Source organism: Brachyhypopomus gauderio, chromosome 1 (assembly GCF_052324685.1).
Source record: "Brachyhypopomus gauderio isolate BG-103 chromosome 1, BGAUD_0.2, whole genome shotgun sequence".
NCBI lineage: Eukaryota > Metazoa > Chordata > Actinopteri > Gymnotiformes > Hypopomidae > Brachyhypopomus > Brachyhypopomus gauderio.
Window position 1 is genome coordinate 4,982,008 of NC_135211.1, and position 12,965 is coordinate 4,994,972.

General features: G+C 41.7%; 1 protein-coding gene across 3 annotated transcripts; it reads left to right on the plus strand.

Moving 5' to 3' along the window:
- The first annotated feature begins 243 nt into the window (after positions 1-243).
- Positions 244-12,653, plus strand: LOC143523126 (uncharacterized). Of its 3 annotated transcripts, XM_077017359.1 has the most exons (25): positions 244-734; positions 1,264-1,398; positions 1,485-1,583; positions 1,687-1,779; positions 2,153-2,317; positions 3,210-3,347; positions 3,554-3,730; positions 4,501-4,665; positions 4,937-5,002; positions 5,172-5,289; positions 5,487-5,592; positions 5,901-6,136; positions 6,622-6,747; positions 6,876-7,002; positions 7,353-7,521; positions 7,607-7,834; positions 8,005-8,099; positions 8,444-8,494; positions 8,761-9,139; positions 9,251-9,427; positions 9,751-9,862; positions 10,239-10,332; positions 10,521-10,692; positions 11,499-11,583; positions 11,929-12,653. In XM_077017359.1, exons 1-21 carry the CDS (start codon positions 464-466, stop codon positions 9,855-9,857), a joined length of 3,228 nt encoding a protein of 1,075 aa, XP_076873474.1. In that variant the 5' UTR covers positions 244-463; the 3' UTR covers positions 9,858-9,862; positions 10,239-10,332; positions 10,521-10,692; positions 11,499-11,583; positions 11,929-12,653. The 3 variants fall into 3 exon arrangements, with proteins under 3 accessions (XP_076873474.1, XP_076873565.1, XP_076873655.1); XM_077017450.1 differs by lacking the exon at positions 1,485-1,583 and having other exon boundaries at positions 11,929-12,652; XM_077017540.1 differs by lacking the exons at positions 1,485-1,583; positions 1,687-1,779 and having other exon boundaries at positions 11,929-12,652.
- Positions 12,654-12,965: the final 312 nt, after the last annotated feature.

Here is a 12,965-nt window from a genome sequence, read left to right on the forward strand (position 1 = left end):
ATTTATCCAAATTTATTTTATCTACTTACAGTTTGGCAATCGACATCTAAACAATGACAAAAATATAAGGAAATACATTATTCAACCGTGTCTATTCAATCTGTGTTGGAAGGTGAGGGGTTAAGTGGAAGCCTGTGAGCCTGTGTCTCCCCCTATCAGGACTGTCATGCCCGCTGTTCGTTTACAGACAGCAAAATTGACCAATCATGTCTTCCCTCTTAGTGGGCGGGCTTAACTGTATGATAATTTCCACCCGCTGTTGCGACGCTAGCTGTCGTTAGCGTACCACCGCTAGCTAGTTTCAATTCATTCCTTTGATGTATATATATAATATATACGGTCTCTGGTATGAACCCTTTGGGTACAAGCCAGGCGGCATCAGGTTATTGTAGCAGTCTGGCTGATTTGGTGTTTTGGTTAGAAAAACTGGAAATTGTGATATCACGTGCTACTCAACTTTGGAATGTTTGGTTTAGAATGTTTGGTTGGGAAGGTGGAATGTTTGGATTCAGTTTTGATGCTGAAAAGCTCAGAACAAGTCGCAAGACATTTTGCTCTGTTAATTACAATACATACAAATCTAACAAATTTTCTATTTCTTCTATATCTTTCTGTCTTTCTATTCTTTCTATTTTTCAGGTGGAGAATGAGTTTTTTCCCCAGGAGAACCGACCAGCCTAGGCCTAGGCAGGAACAGAACCACTTCATATACACACCAGGTTTTACCACTCATGGTGAGAAAAATACATTTTCATATATACTGTACATAATTTTATACTTCTATGTAAGACAGTATATTAATTCTTATGAGTATGGATTTCCATAGGCTTATTCATAATAATTAAAAGTTAAATATGTATACACATTTATATAGTAGGTTTCTAAGGTTCAGAAAAATAACCTGTATATTTATTCTACAGATGACTGTCAAGCTCTTTATTTCATGTGTACAGGATAATATAATTAATGGAGCATGGGTTATTTCTTTGATTTCTTTGACTCAGCACAATTTTCATAAATCCCACCATGTTAACATTGTCCATGTGGCCATGGAAAAAGCAAATAAAAATAAACATTTTTAAAAAGAAACAGATTTCTAACATGACCTCACAAATTCTTAAGCATTCTCCCCACATTCTAATGACATCACATGGCACCATAGCCCTTGTTATAATCACTTGTTCATTGGGAAACACTTACAAGGCATTTGAGCCTCACTGGGAGGCGTGCTGGGTTTCACTTTACCTGCTGTGGGATTTTCAGGTGTGCCCTACAACCCCCAAGCGACAGTGATCCACACGGATCCCTGTGGACCAGCACCCTTCCCTCACGGAAGTACGGCGGGACCCTCAGATGTCGGCTATGTTAACATGCCTGTAGAAGGACCACTCCTCACTGGTACTGTGTAACACTGAAGATTACATGCGTATTCAAAAAACCAAATAACCATGCATGATGAAGTATTTATTACATTTGTTTGTAAGGTCTGGCAGAGGTGCAGAACCATCAGCTTTCTGCACATGACCTGACCAGTAAAACATCAGTTTTATCAGAAAATATGACATCACATATTCTTCAACATTGTAATGAATTCACATGGCACTGTAGCCCTTCTTATAAACCTGATGATCTTAACAGTACATGCTCATGCTTCCTCTGTGCCCTGCGTTGGTGTTTTGCATTTAGGCCCTGACATGGAGAGGCAGAGACACCTTGCTCAGCCCCATGTTCAAGGCAAGGTTCTGAGGCAGATGGATCCAGTCTACCTCCAGCCTGCTGGTGGGTTCTTCATCGATAACTGTCTTCTTTCATATAGACATTGATAAGATATTTTTACTAGGCACGCGGACTGTTTTTACAAACATTTGTGAATGGGTCACTCTCAGGAGCTCAGTGAATTCCAGCGTGGAACTGTGACAGTATGCCACCTGTGCAATAAATCCAGTCGTGAAATTTCCTCGCTCCTAAAATTCGACAGTCAGCTGTATTATAAGGAAATGGAAGTGTTTGCGATTAACAGCAACTCAGCCACTTGCTTGAATCATATTTCAGTGGCACTTTCAGATAAAGAAACATATGCAACGTAGTACTAAGGCACTGAGAAATGTTATGGTGAGGTCATTTCTGCGAATGGCCTTATTCGCCCATGCAGGTGAAGTTGGCTCCAGCAGGTGTCCCCCACTGCCTGTGCTCACTTCACGCACGACAGTCACCTCGTCAGGACTGATGAGGCCTTCTCCACCCACCTTCACAAGGTTGCCTCCACTCCCCAAACCTTCTGGCCGAGAGCCTCTCCGTGCCTTCAGGCCTGCCAAAGGTGAGCTCACTCTTTTGCTCTCCTGGAAATGGCATCCAAACCGTTTGTTGCAGCAACAAAAAAAGTAAAAAAAAAAAAATTTAAAAAGTAAAAACTGCTTTGAAAACCCTATAGGGGAGACCGGGTATGGTTGTAACATGGGGAGAGTTGTAACACCATCAGTTCACTCATCTGCTAGGCGGTTGTGTTTAGTATAAGGTGATAATGCTTCGAATCATTGTTATACCAGCATAGTATAATACTGATAATACATGTATATGGATTACAGATGTCATTTATCACTATTTTAGTACACCCCCAAACAATCTAAACAAAACATTGTCATGCTGCTTTGCTGGCTTCTGATACCTCATCTGGACTGCTGCTAAAGCATATATCTATTAATCTTTGTAATCTATATAACATGGCTTCTTTAAGTATTGGGTATCACCTGGACAGCGTCAAGCAGCAGCAGTCTGTGTGATATAAGGAGTTTGTGCTTTGTACCTACTTCTGTTGGCAAGGGCAATGTGAGCTTACAAGCAAGACTAGACTTGAATGTTTTATTGCAGTCAGTTGATTGTGCCAGCACCCCACTCCCCAGGCCTGCGCTGTTCCGATCCAGAGCTTTCCAGAGCTCTCCCATAGCCACTTTTGCTCCTCACTGCCATCTGCAGATTTGATTATGAATAAAAGTTTTCTTAAATGTTATTCAAATTGCTCCTATTCATTAGCACATTTCGTTTATCCACTTAATGCTACTCTTGATATACATTTGAGCCATGCCAAAATATCGATTATCATAATCTATTATTGTTATTTAAAATGCAGTATGATCTGCAGGTCTTAATTTCATATGCTGGTCTGAAGATTGAACGTGTCCTCTACAGTTCTGCCTGTGTTTCATGTCCAGGTTCAGTGGAGCCTCCCCAGCTCCACTCTCCAGGGTGGAGGAGAGAGAGAGTGGGGAGACTTCACCGGAGCGGCAGACATCTTCAACCCTTGCTCCCAGACATCTTCGAAGCAGCTGACCCCAGTGATGCTGGTAGAGGTGACTTATTGATGTTGGCTTTACTTTATATGTCATTGAAATACCTGTACAAAATGTAGAATTTATAATGTTGCATCATTTGTTTTGTGTTAAAATATTGCTAAATACGATATTTGGGAACAAGGAGATCAGTTAGTCAGAAACTTCACTCAGGTATCAAGTGAACGGAGCTAAACTCATGAGCATGGATGCCCTTTCCCATGCAGGTTTGCCCAAATCCAGCCGCTTGCTGTCTGGGAACACCCCCGGGTCTTTCCTACTGCCCTCCTACCCTCTGGCCACTCTTCCGGGAGTGCAGCTCACTCCCACTCTGCATCGTAGACGACACAAGCGAGACACGAGCCCTCGGCGCAGAGACCCGGGCCCGTGGAGGGACAGTACTGGTGAGCGCATGGCTACGTTGCTAAGAACGTGCTAGGCACACACAGTGAGGCATGGCCGGTTATTTGGGTGCCCGGTTAAGTTAAGTTCGTCTTGCACTAAGCTTGTCTTGCACTTGTTCCCACGTCAGTGGTAAAGTGATGAGCAGACCTAATTTTGTGGTGTCATACATACTACATGAATTTTATTTTAACCAAAAAATGTGCATATACTTGGATCATTTATAGTCACCACTTGTCAAATGTACAAAATACTCATACTGATGCTCTTCATCTGACCTGGTTTCACTCAGTAATGGAACAGTGTCTAGCAGAGGCGACATGTGCTAGCCATTAGCAGAGCTAGGCGGTACTGTAGTTTGGCGCTTCAGTATCTACCAGTATCAGAATTAAAATAATTTTGAATTGTGCCGAAATAATTAAATTGAATCAAATTGTATTTAAATGTAAGACTTCATGATGCAATAAACTAAAAGAATCACAACTAAGCTAAACTAAAACTGGGTCACACATTTACTGAAGCTCTGATAAATGTCTTCCTGCTTCTGGGCTCACGGATGCCCTGCTTTCAGTTCTTCAGTACTAATTCATTGTGCTGCCATTACATGAATTGTAGCAAGATGCATATGAGATGTTGCCGTTCTCGGTCCATCTTGCTTGAATCATATTTCAGTGGCACTTTCAGATAAAGAAACATATGCAACGTAGTACTAAGGCACTGAGAAATGTTATGGTGAGGTAATTTCTGCTAATGGCCTTATTCGCCCATGCAGGTGAAGTTGGCTCCAGCAGGTGTCCCCCACTGCCTGTGCTCGCTTCACGCACGACAGTCACCTCGTCAGGACTGATGAGGCCTTCTCCGCCCACATTCACAAAGTTGCCTCCACTCCCCAAACCTTCTGGCCGAGAGCCTCTCCGTGCCTTCAGGCCTGCCAAAGGTGAGCTCACTCTTTTGCTCTCCTGGAAATTGCATCCAAAATCATTTGCTGCACCAACAACAACAAAAAAAGTAAAAAAAGTATTAAAAGAGTAAAAACTGCTTTGAAAGCCCTATACTACAAACAAAAAGCCCCTGCTGATCCTCTTGTACATTGCTATGCCTGCACCCATGGACATGTTTTTCTGCACCATGAAGAAACCACTATGAAACCAGAAGTTATATTTGGGATTTTTGATGGAGTACGTGTTAATATGTATTGTGCTTTTCAGGATCTCAAGTGCAAAGCACCAGGGCAGTCCCTGCTGACGACATGTGTGAAGGAGTAGTTGGCAGAGGTTGGAATTGCTTTGCTGTTAACACTGCATTACACAACAATGTTTTATATCTAGTTCTCCATGTTGAATAATGTTTTGCAGTCAGTTTTCAAGCTGATTTGAACCAAAGTTGAGCTGGTAGCCCTAAAAGTCCTAGTCAGTTTGTTTGGGTTCTGGTATTCCTCTCTAGATGAACTCAAACCAGGAACTCCCAGGGAGGATCCCCATGAGCATCAGATTTTACAGCCCTTCTACAAACCAGACCTCGCTCTCGCTCAGAGCTTCAGACTGCTTAGCTCTGATGACTGGTAAGTCACACCTGCAAAATTCTGAAGCATTTGGTTAGGGCAGGTTAAACAGCAAGTCATTTATGGTGTTCTGCATATATGGTAAGTATGCATGTATTTAGTGAAGTTTTTTCCTCTTTGTCCCTTTTCTTGTAGCATTTTTTACTTTCAGTAGCCGATGGTTACAGTGTGTGTCTATGTTCAATATCTTTATACAGGGAGAAGAAAATTGAAGGGTTGATGTTCATCCGTAGATTGGCTCAGTATCACGCTGATGTGCTTGGCAGCAGGCTTCATGATGTCTGTATTGTTCTTATTCAAGAGGTAAGCCACTATATTTGCTGATTGTGTATCTGTCTTCTGAATTCTAAAATTGGCAGCCATCAGCATGTACACATTACAGGTGATGTTGCTGACAAACTCAAGTCAGAGTTAGCATAGTACTTTGAAATTCCTTTTTTTTTAAAAACATTTCTCATTTAATTGAAATTCAGATGGCATATCTAACTGTAATTAGTGATTAAGGTATTTAGGCCTACATAACACATTGCAGTGGTGGATTATACTTATTAAGATGGCGGTGGCAGTGTTGGATGTGGCTGAAACGAGCTGGAACGTCGTCTTTCCTGCAGGTACTGCACCTGCGTTCTGCAGTGTCCCGCATGGCGGTGGTGTCCTTGAGGGAGTTGTATTCCAGCCTGCAGAAAGGGATGGACCAGGAAGTGGAGGCTACAGCTAAGGTCCTCCTCCACAAAGCAGCGGAGTCCAATGGCTTCATCAGGCAGGACGTGGACACAGCTCTGGACAGCATGGTGCAGAACTGCACCCCCATTCGGAGCATGAACGCCCTTCTTGCTGGAGGACTCTGGTCAGTTAGCATGCAGTGAGCTTTAAACTGTGGCTTTCAGATAGCAACAACAGTCACAAGAAGCTAACACAACACTGATTATGGCTGCTGTTTTTACTTCTCCATTGTTCTTTCAAAATATTGCCACGACCTATATCAATATTTTTAGTTATTTATCCTCTTAAATATTTTTTTTATTGAGTTCCATCTCCGCTCTGCTGATCCAAACTGCCCTTCACACCACTTAAAGAATAGGCTAGTTAGCTAGCTCACAGAGGACATACAAACATTTTCTGTTTAAAAAATACATATATACACTAACTGTTGCAAACTAAGCCATTGAATAGAATATGATCATTTGATTGTGCACGTAGATCATACATAAGGGTATTAAGTTTCTTTATAGAAGCAAAAAGTTGTACTGTATACATTGATTGGATGGATTAATAGTTATTACCTTCTTTTTTTGAATGCCCTAATTTTTTTCCTTCTGTTTTCCTCAAAAGTCATCTGAATGCTGCAGTAAGAAAGTGTACTGCTCGGCACTTGGCTACTTTGGTAGAGAAGATTGGTGCAGAGCGAATTATTCCTGCAGTCTCCAAGTTGGCACAGGACTCTTCCCAAGAAACCAGGTTAGTATTGTGATCAGAACGAGAATTCTACAAAGCTTATTCAATTTCCCAGATAGTAATAGATGCTGTGAGTCATGGATCCCTCACTCTCGGTTCTCTCCTGTTTTGGGGTCTGTTCTTCGTCTCAGGCGCTTGGGCCGGCGTATGCTGCTGTTCCTGTCCTCCCACCATGACTTTGATAAGATGGTGGAAAAGTACATCCCTGCCAAAGACCTGGCAACCATCAGGGACACTGTCCTCACTCTGAAATCCAAGGTGGCGATTCATGTTTGGATACATGATGAGGATTTTTTATCCCTTTCAGCAACTATGCCCCATGTTTACTCACTAAACAAAGCTTATTCACAAAACTTCTAGGTGAAACAGACTGCAATAAAAAAACATCTAAACTGTCATGGTAGACATATATTGTAAACAAATAATAAAGTACAGGGCAGTGCGTGACACCACACATTGTATTTACAGTAGGGCATGCACAGTGGTTGAGCATGGTTCAAAATGAACCGGTTTGAAACCTTTGGGATAGAATCAAAGTATGAAGCAACATGTGGACTTCAATATCATCACTCCATGTTTTGTGGTGATTCGTACGTGTGTATTCCCAGAAGAGGACAAAGGTGTCTAGGATTCCAAGATATAAGATGCGTCAGCCTCGTCTGGAGCAGCAAGACGCTCCAGCCGCACAGACGGATCGGCAGAACACGCAGCGAATGAAGCGCAGCCTTAGGCACACGGTGAGGGACGTGAGCCCAGACGACGCGGCACCTCTGAAAGGTAACGGCTGACCTCGGCAAACGCTCCCCTCCTGTTTCCTGAGAACTTTACCTTACCGCTTACCTATGAACCTCCTTCTCATCAGACCTGCAGCTGAACAGTAATGTTCCAGCCCAGACTAAGACCGATGTCCTCATGGATGATTTGCCCACGAGCCCCAGCAATGCACGCACCCCCAGAAGTCCCGTCAAAAGTTTGATTCCCCCGCTTCATCCCAGCCCCCCCACGGCTGTCCCTACTAAACACTTACTGCCACGATGCAGACGAGCTCCCAGTCTGATCAGAGCACGCCCGTCCCTTTCAAACAGTTCTGGTGAGTGTTGCCTGCTCTTCAGCTTCTACATGTGTGATCACTGCGCTTGCACGTAAATTGCTTTGCTGTTTACACTGCACAACAATTACACAACAATGTTTTAAATCTAGTTCTCCATGTTGAATAATGTTTTGCAGTTACAAGGATGTAACTTTTTTTGTTTCATGTAGTGAGCTTCACTTCACGTTACACTGCGGGACGTCTTCTGGGCACAGGAGGATTCGGCTCAGTGTATGCAGGAGTCCGCAAGGCTGATGGAAAACAGGTGAGCATCAGCACACAATACAAGAATGATTGTGGGACCTAATTTCTATTTTAGATTGTGATTAGAACTTTGAGCTATGAGTTTTCCCTAGAGATCCTTTGTTCTTCACATGGCAATCAAGTGGTCAAGTCTAATGTACCTTGACCTTTTTCCACTTTTTGAACACAAAGATCCTGATTATACAATGTGATAAGCTTGGTAATCTGTGGATGAGTATTTATCAGACTCCAGATTTATGAGTTACCCGAGAAGCTGTGGCTACCATCTGAAAGCCCTTAGATATGTTAAATATACTGTCTGTTTTGTGTAAATAACTTCACTTCCTGTGTTTTTTATGTGACCAGATCGCCATTAAATTTGTGCCAAAGTATCACGCAGAAAGGTTCATCACTGTTGTAAGTCCAATACCTTTACTTATGTAATATTGCAACAATGTTTGGAACTTTTTAGATGGGTAAAACTGTAAAGGGACTATAAACGCAAAGCTGTTAATTTTCCATTCAGTGACTCCTCACAACACGAATGGAAAACAGTTCACATTTTAGATTCAGGTTTCATCTAATGATTGGTACCAATCCAGATCCCTTTCATGTTAACCTGCTAACCATAATTCCACTATAAAACTTCAAACCCATACTAACCAAGTCTTCCTTAATTTTAGCCCGGCAATACTCGCCGTCTCCCCTTAGAGGTGGCTTTAATGGAGATGGTGTGCAAGCCACCTCGTTGTGAGCATATTGTGGAGCTCCTAGAATGGTTTGAGTGCCACAAGTGCTTCATCTTGATTCTGGAGCGACCCGTCCCCTGCATAGACCTGTTTGACTTCTTGAACTTGCACCAACGCCAACTGCCTGAGCCACTGGCACGACGGATCATGCGTCAGGTGGTTCAGGCTGTCCTTCACTGCCATGACCGTGGAGTTCTGCATAGAGACATCAAGGGAAAGAACCTTCTGGTGAACCTGGACACCCTTGACGTCAAGTTGATCGACTTTGGCTGTGGCGATCTGCTTAAGACCGGACCCTACAGGCACTTTAGAGGTTATTCACCATAGGAATGAAATGTGCACCTCAAGTTAAAAAATGGGATCAAATTAGAGACTATTATAATCTTTTTATTTTGTTACTGATGATTCTCTCTCGTTGTCTCAGGCACCATGGTATACAGCCCACCTGAATGGCAGGTTGACAGGACGTATGAGGGCCGTCAAGCCACCATCTGGAGTCTGGGTGTGCTCCTCTACAGTATTATCTGTGGACATCTGCCCTTTGAGAAGGTGGAGGACATTGTTGAGGCACACCTGTGCTTCAGTGGAAACCCATCCAGAGGTGAAAAGGCAGAAGCATCTTCAAGATAACTAGAAAGTCTAAATTGCAAAATGATCATTTATGTAATTATTTAATCTGGTAATGTAATACACAACCACAGATTGATAAAATGGACTAATGAAGAATGGAGAATTGGCAATACAACATTTTGTAACCGTCTTAAAATGATAAAAAGTTTTGTTCAGTCTTTTTTGTTAGTGATGGAGGTTTCTGTACAGTTCTGTCATTTATAAACTTTGAATAAGCCATTAGAACAGTCAGATCAGAAGTTTCAGATGGTAATTGATTTTCTTTCTCAACTAATCCCGTTGCTACACACACAGACTGCCGCCATCTGATAACATGGTGTCTTCAAAAGGATCCTGCAAAACGTCCTGTGCTCGAGGATGTTCTTGCACATGAGTGGTTTTTAGAAGGACTTCAGAACTAACTCAGGTTAGACAAGGAGTATAAATGGAACATGTTTGCATACACGATGAGGATTTTTTATCCCATTCAGCCACTATGCCCCATGTTTACTCACTAAACAAAGCTTATTCACAAAACCTTTAGGTGAAACAGACTGCAAAAAAAAACCATCTAAACTGTGATGGTAGACATATATTGTAAAAAAATATTAAAGTACAGGGCAGTGCGTGGCACCATACAGTGTATTTACAGTAGGGCGTGCACAGTGTAGTCCCAGACCCAGTAGTTAAAGGACAGAGCATGGTTCAAAATGAACCGGCTTGAAACCTTTGGGATAGAACCAAAGTATGAAGCAACATGTGGACTTCAATATCATCACTCCATGATGTTGATGTGGCTTTAGGATCTGGGTGAGATGCCTCAGGATACACAGCTCGAGGCAGGCGCTCCATCCCAGCTGTGGAGTCATGCGTACCTCCTCCTCAGTTTGCCAGCAGGTGAATATTTAAAATCAAACAACAACAAAAATCAAAACAACAACAAAAAAGTGCATCCTGATTGGAACTGCTTTGATGTTTGCAATTTTGATGGTTTTGATGTTGGTTTAATTTGATTGCAGCCTTGTTCATTTTCTGTTTGGACACTATAACCCAATCCTTGTGTTTTCTCTCTTGTGTGTGTTCAGCAAAGACAGCAGCAGAGCACACATCCTTAGCATTGCAGACAAGACGGAGTACGTCAAGCAGCTCAAGGCCCTGCTGGGTTCAAAAGACTTCAGGGAGCGCATCAAGTGCATTGATCAGCTGGTGGTCGACTGCGAAGACAACCCATATATGGTCGTGGGCAACATGTTCCCGGTAACTCATTTGAACTGAATTGATTTTTAATGTTTTCAGCAGCTTTCAGAAGTGATCTGTATAGGGGATCATACGTTGGAGAACATTAAATGCTGGCACATTTTAAATGCTGGCACATCACACTGCTCAGATGTGCCAGCACTGCTCAGAGACAACCTGGCCCAAGTGGTCTAGATCTTAGTCCCAGCTATAGTGGACAATCACCTCAGCTCCAAGAATAACGCCATCTACATGGCAACAATAGGTGCCATTCACGCTCTCATCAATAACCTTGGTGGGTTCTTTTCTCTCTTCACAAAACATCTTGAAGAACACATGCCACTGGGCTTTAGAAAAACAACAACAACAATGATTGTGTTCTGTTTTACCTTTGGGGAAAAGGTTCACACAAATCGGTAAAAGAATGTTCTTGCTCTTTGGCTAGATGTTTGTGGTGCAGATCAAATGGAAATTTCCTTTCATATTAAGGCACAGTCCAATATAAAGAGAAAAAAAAGACTGACAGGAGATCTTGCGTTATCTGACAGCAGATTGTTAAATAATGGAGTTTACAGTGGATGTGCTTAGGCTCTTTTGTTCTGACTAATATTCACTCAAATAATTATGCATATGTGTTCCAAATGACCATTTGCAAACAGAGCTTTGTGCTCCTATCAGATACTGTTCATATATATTTAGTTAAAGTGTAACATTTTATGTGAATAATTAGTTGTTTTGATAAAGCAGGACACGTTTCTAAAAAGAATTACCATACTGTAAATATTGCTGAACTTGACCAACACTGTCCTTGATCTATCTTTTTTCAGATAACACTACTTCTTCAACCGTTTTGCACAAAGGCTCAATTTCTCAGTGGAAAAGCTAAAGTGGATCTTGTTGATAAAGTTGCAGGTAAGTATACAATATACAGTGTCTAATCTTTTGTGGTTGTGTATACAGAAATATTCTACAAATTCAAATACATTTATCAAAAAACAATTATTTCAGAAAGTCATTCCACTGATATGCTAAGAGATGCCAGAGATTTAAAAAAAAGATAAAAGATTTACCAGAAATACTATAATTCCTATATTTATTAATAATATTTATAATATTGATAATAATCATTCCAGAGAGTTACCATAGTTACCAAATACTGTCACTTTAATTGAATTAAATCTTTCTAGGTTAAGAAAATGCTTCTGCAATAACCCAGTACTGTCCAGGGTTGATTTATTTATCTTGTTCTTTTTATAGAGCTGGTTAGGGAACTCTACCCCTGCAAGCCACAACTGGTTGAGCAGAAGGTGCTTCCTCTGCTCTGGTACCTCCTGGGGACCTCCAGCAACAGTGGTACAGTCCACGGGAGGGGTGGAAGCGTAAGGGGGGCCACTGTCCACCTATGCCGAACCGCAAGGGCCTAAACGAGTTTGTGAAGAACCTCTCGATCAACTGAGAGCTGCCAGCCAGACCTCCAGACCAAAATAAACCCCAACATGGTTTCTACTTGAAGATGGAGATGTTTGTGCATTTCTTACTGTGCCTGCACTTTAAATGAAAGAGAGAGGAAGAAAGTCAAATTAGCAGAAAGCTAAATCATTAAACTCAGAAGTCCTTTTAAATAAGGAGCACAGATTTTAGCGAATCACATCAGGTTTAACATGCCTAGGAGCTCTGCTCTTTTTGCACTTTGAAATACTAACACTTATCATGATAACTGTTGTCATGGTGACTATAGATATATATTGTTCTATGATTGTTATTTTCTGTTGACATATCCTGAGATAACTGTGCAGAATGTAATTTATCACATGCACAAGGAACAAGGATCTATAGTCTTTTTGTTGTTTGGTATGTGTAATGTGCCTTTTCAATTAGGAGTCTTAAATGGTTGTTTTAAAAAATTAAAAAGCTATGATTCACAAAATTACTTTTGTACTATAGCCAGAGCTTAATTTGAGCCGGAACAGGATCTGGGAACTCTGGGAATCCAGTAAATTTCAAGCCTACTAATTATAAGTTATGAAAAAATCTGTCTGCGTTGAACCAATTAATTGAACAAATAATTCTATAAAAGACATTTTTTAAGCACAAGATCCACATTCAGTCTTCCTAAATCACATAAGAGCTCTCCCTTTTAGCGATGGCTGTCCGTGTCTCTCCTATAAAGCTAGTTATACTTTCACGAGTGACCGTAGCGCGCGACTTCGCACACCTCGCGCGAACGGCGGAGGCGTTTATACTAGCCGCGTCACATGCAGTGTTGTCTGAAACGATATGATGTGGTAGAATAA

What these genes read in the sequence shown, in the direction of transcription:
- LOC143523126 (XM_077017359.1), top strand. Translation starts at nt 464, where the DNA reads ATGTTTGGTTTAGAATGTTTGGTTGGGAAGGTGGAATGTTTGGATTCA. An exon ending in TGCCTTCAGGCCTGCCAAAG is followed by an intron (nt 4,666 to 4,936) that starts GTGAGCTCACTC and finishes TGTGCTTTTCAG; the next exon opens with GATCTCAAGTGCAAAGCACC. An exon ending in GACTCTTCCCAAGAAACCAG is followed by an intron (nt 6,748 to 6,875) that starts GTTAGTATTGTG and finishes TCTTCGTCTCAG; the next exon opens with GCGCTTGGGCCGGCGTATGC.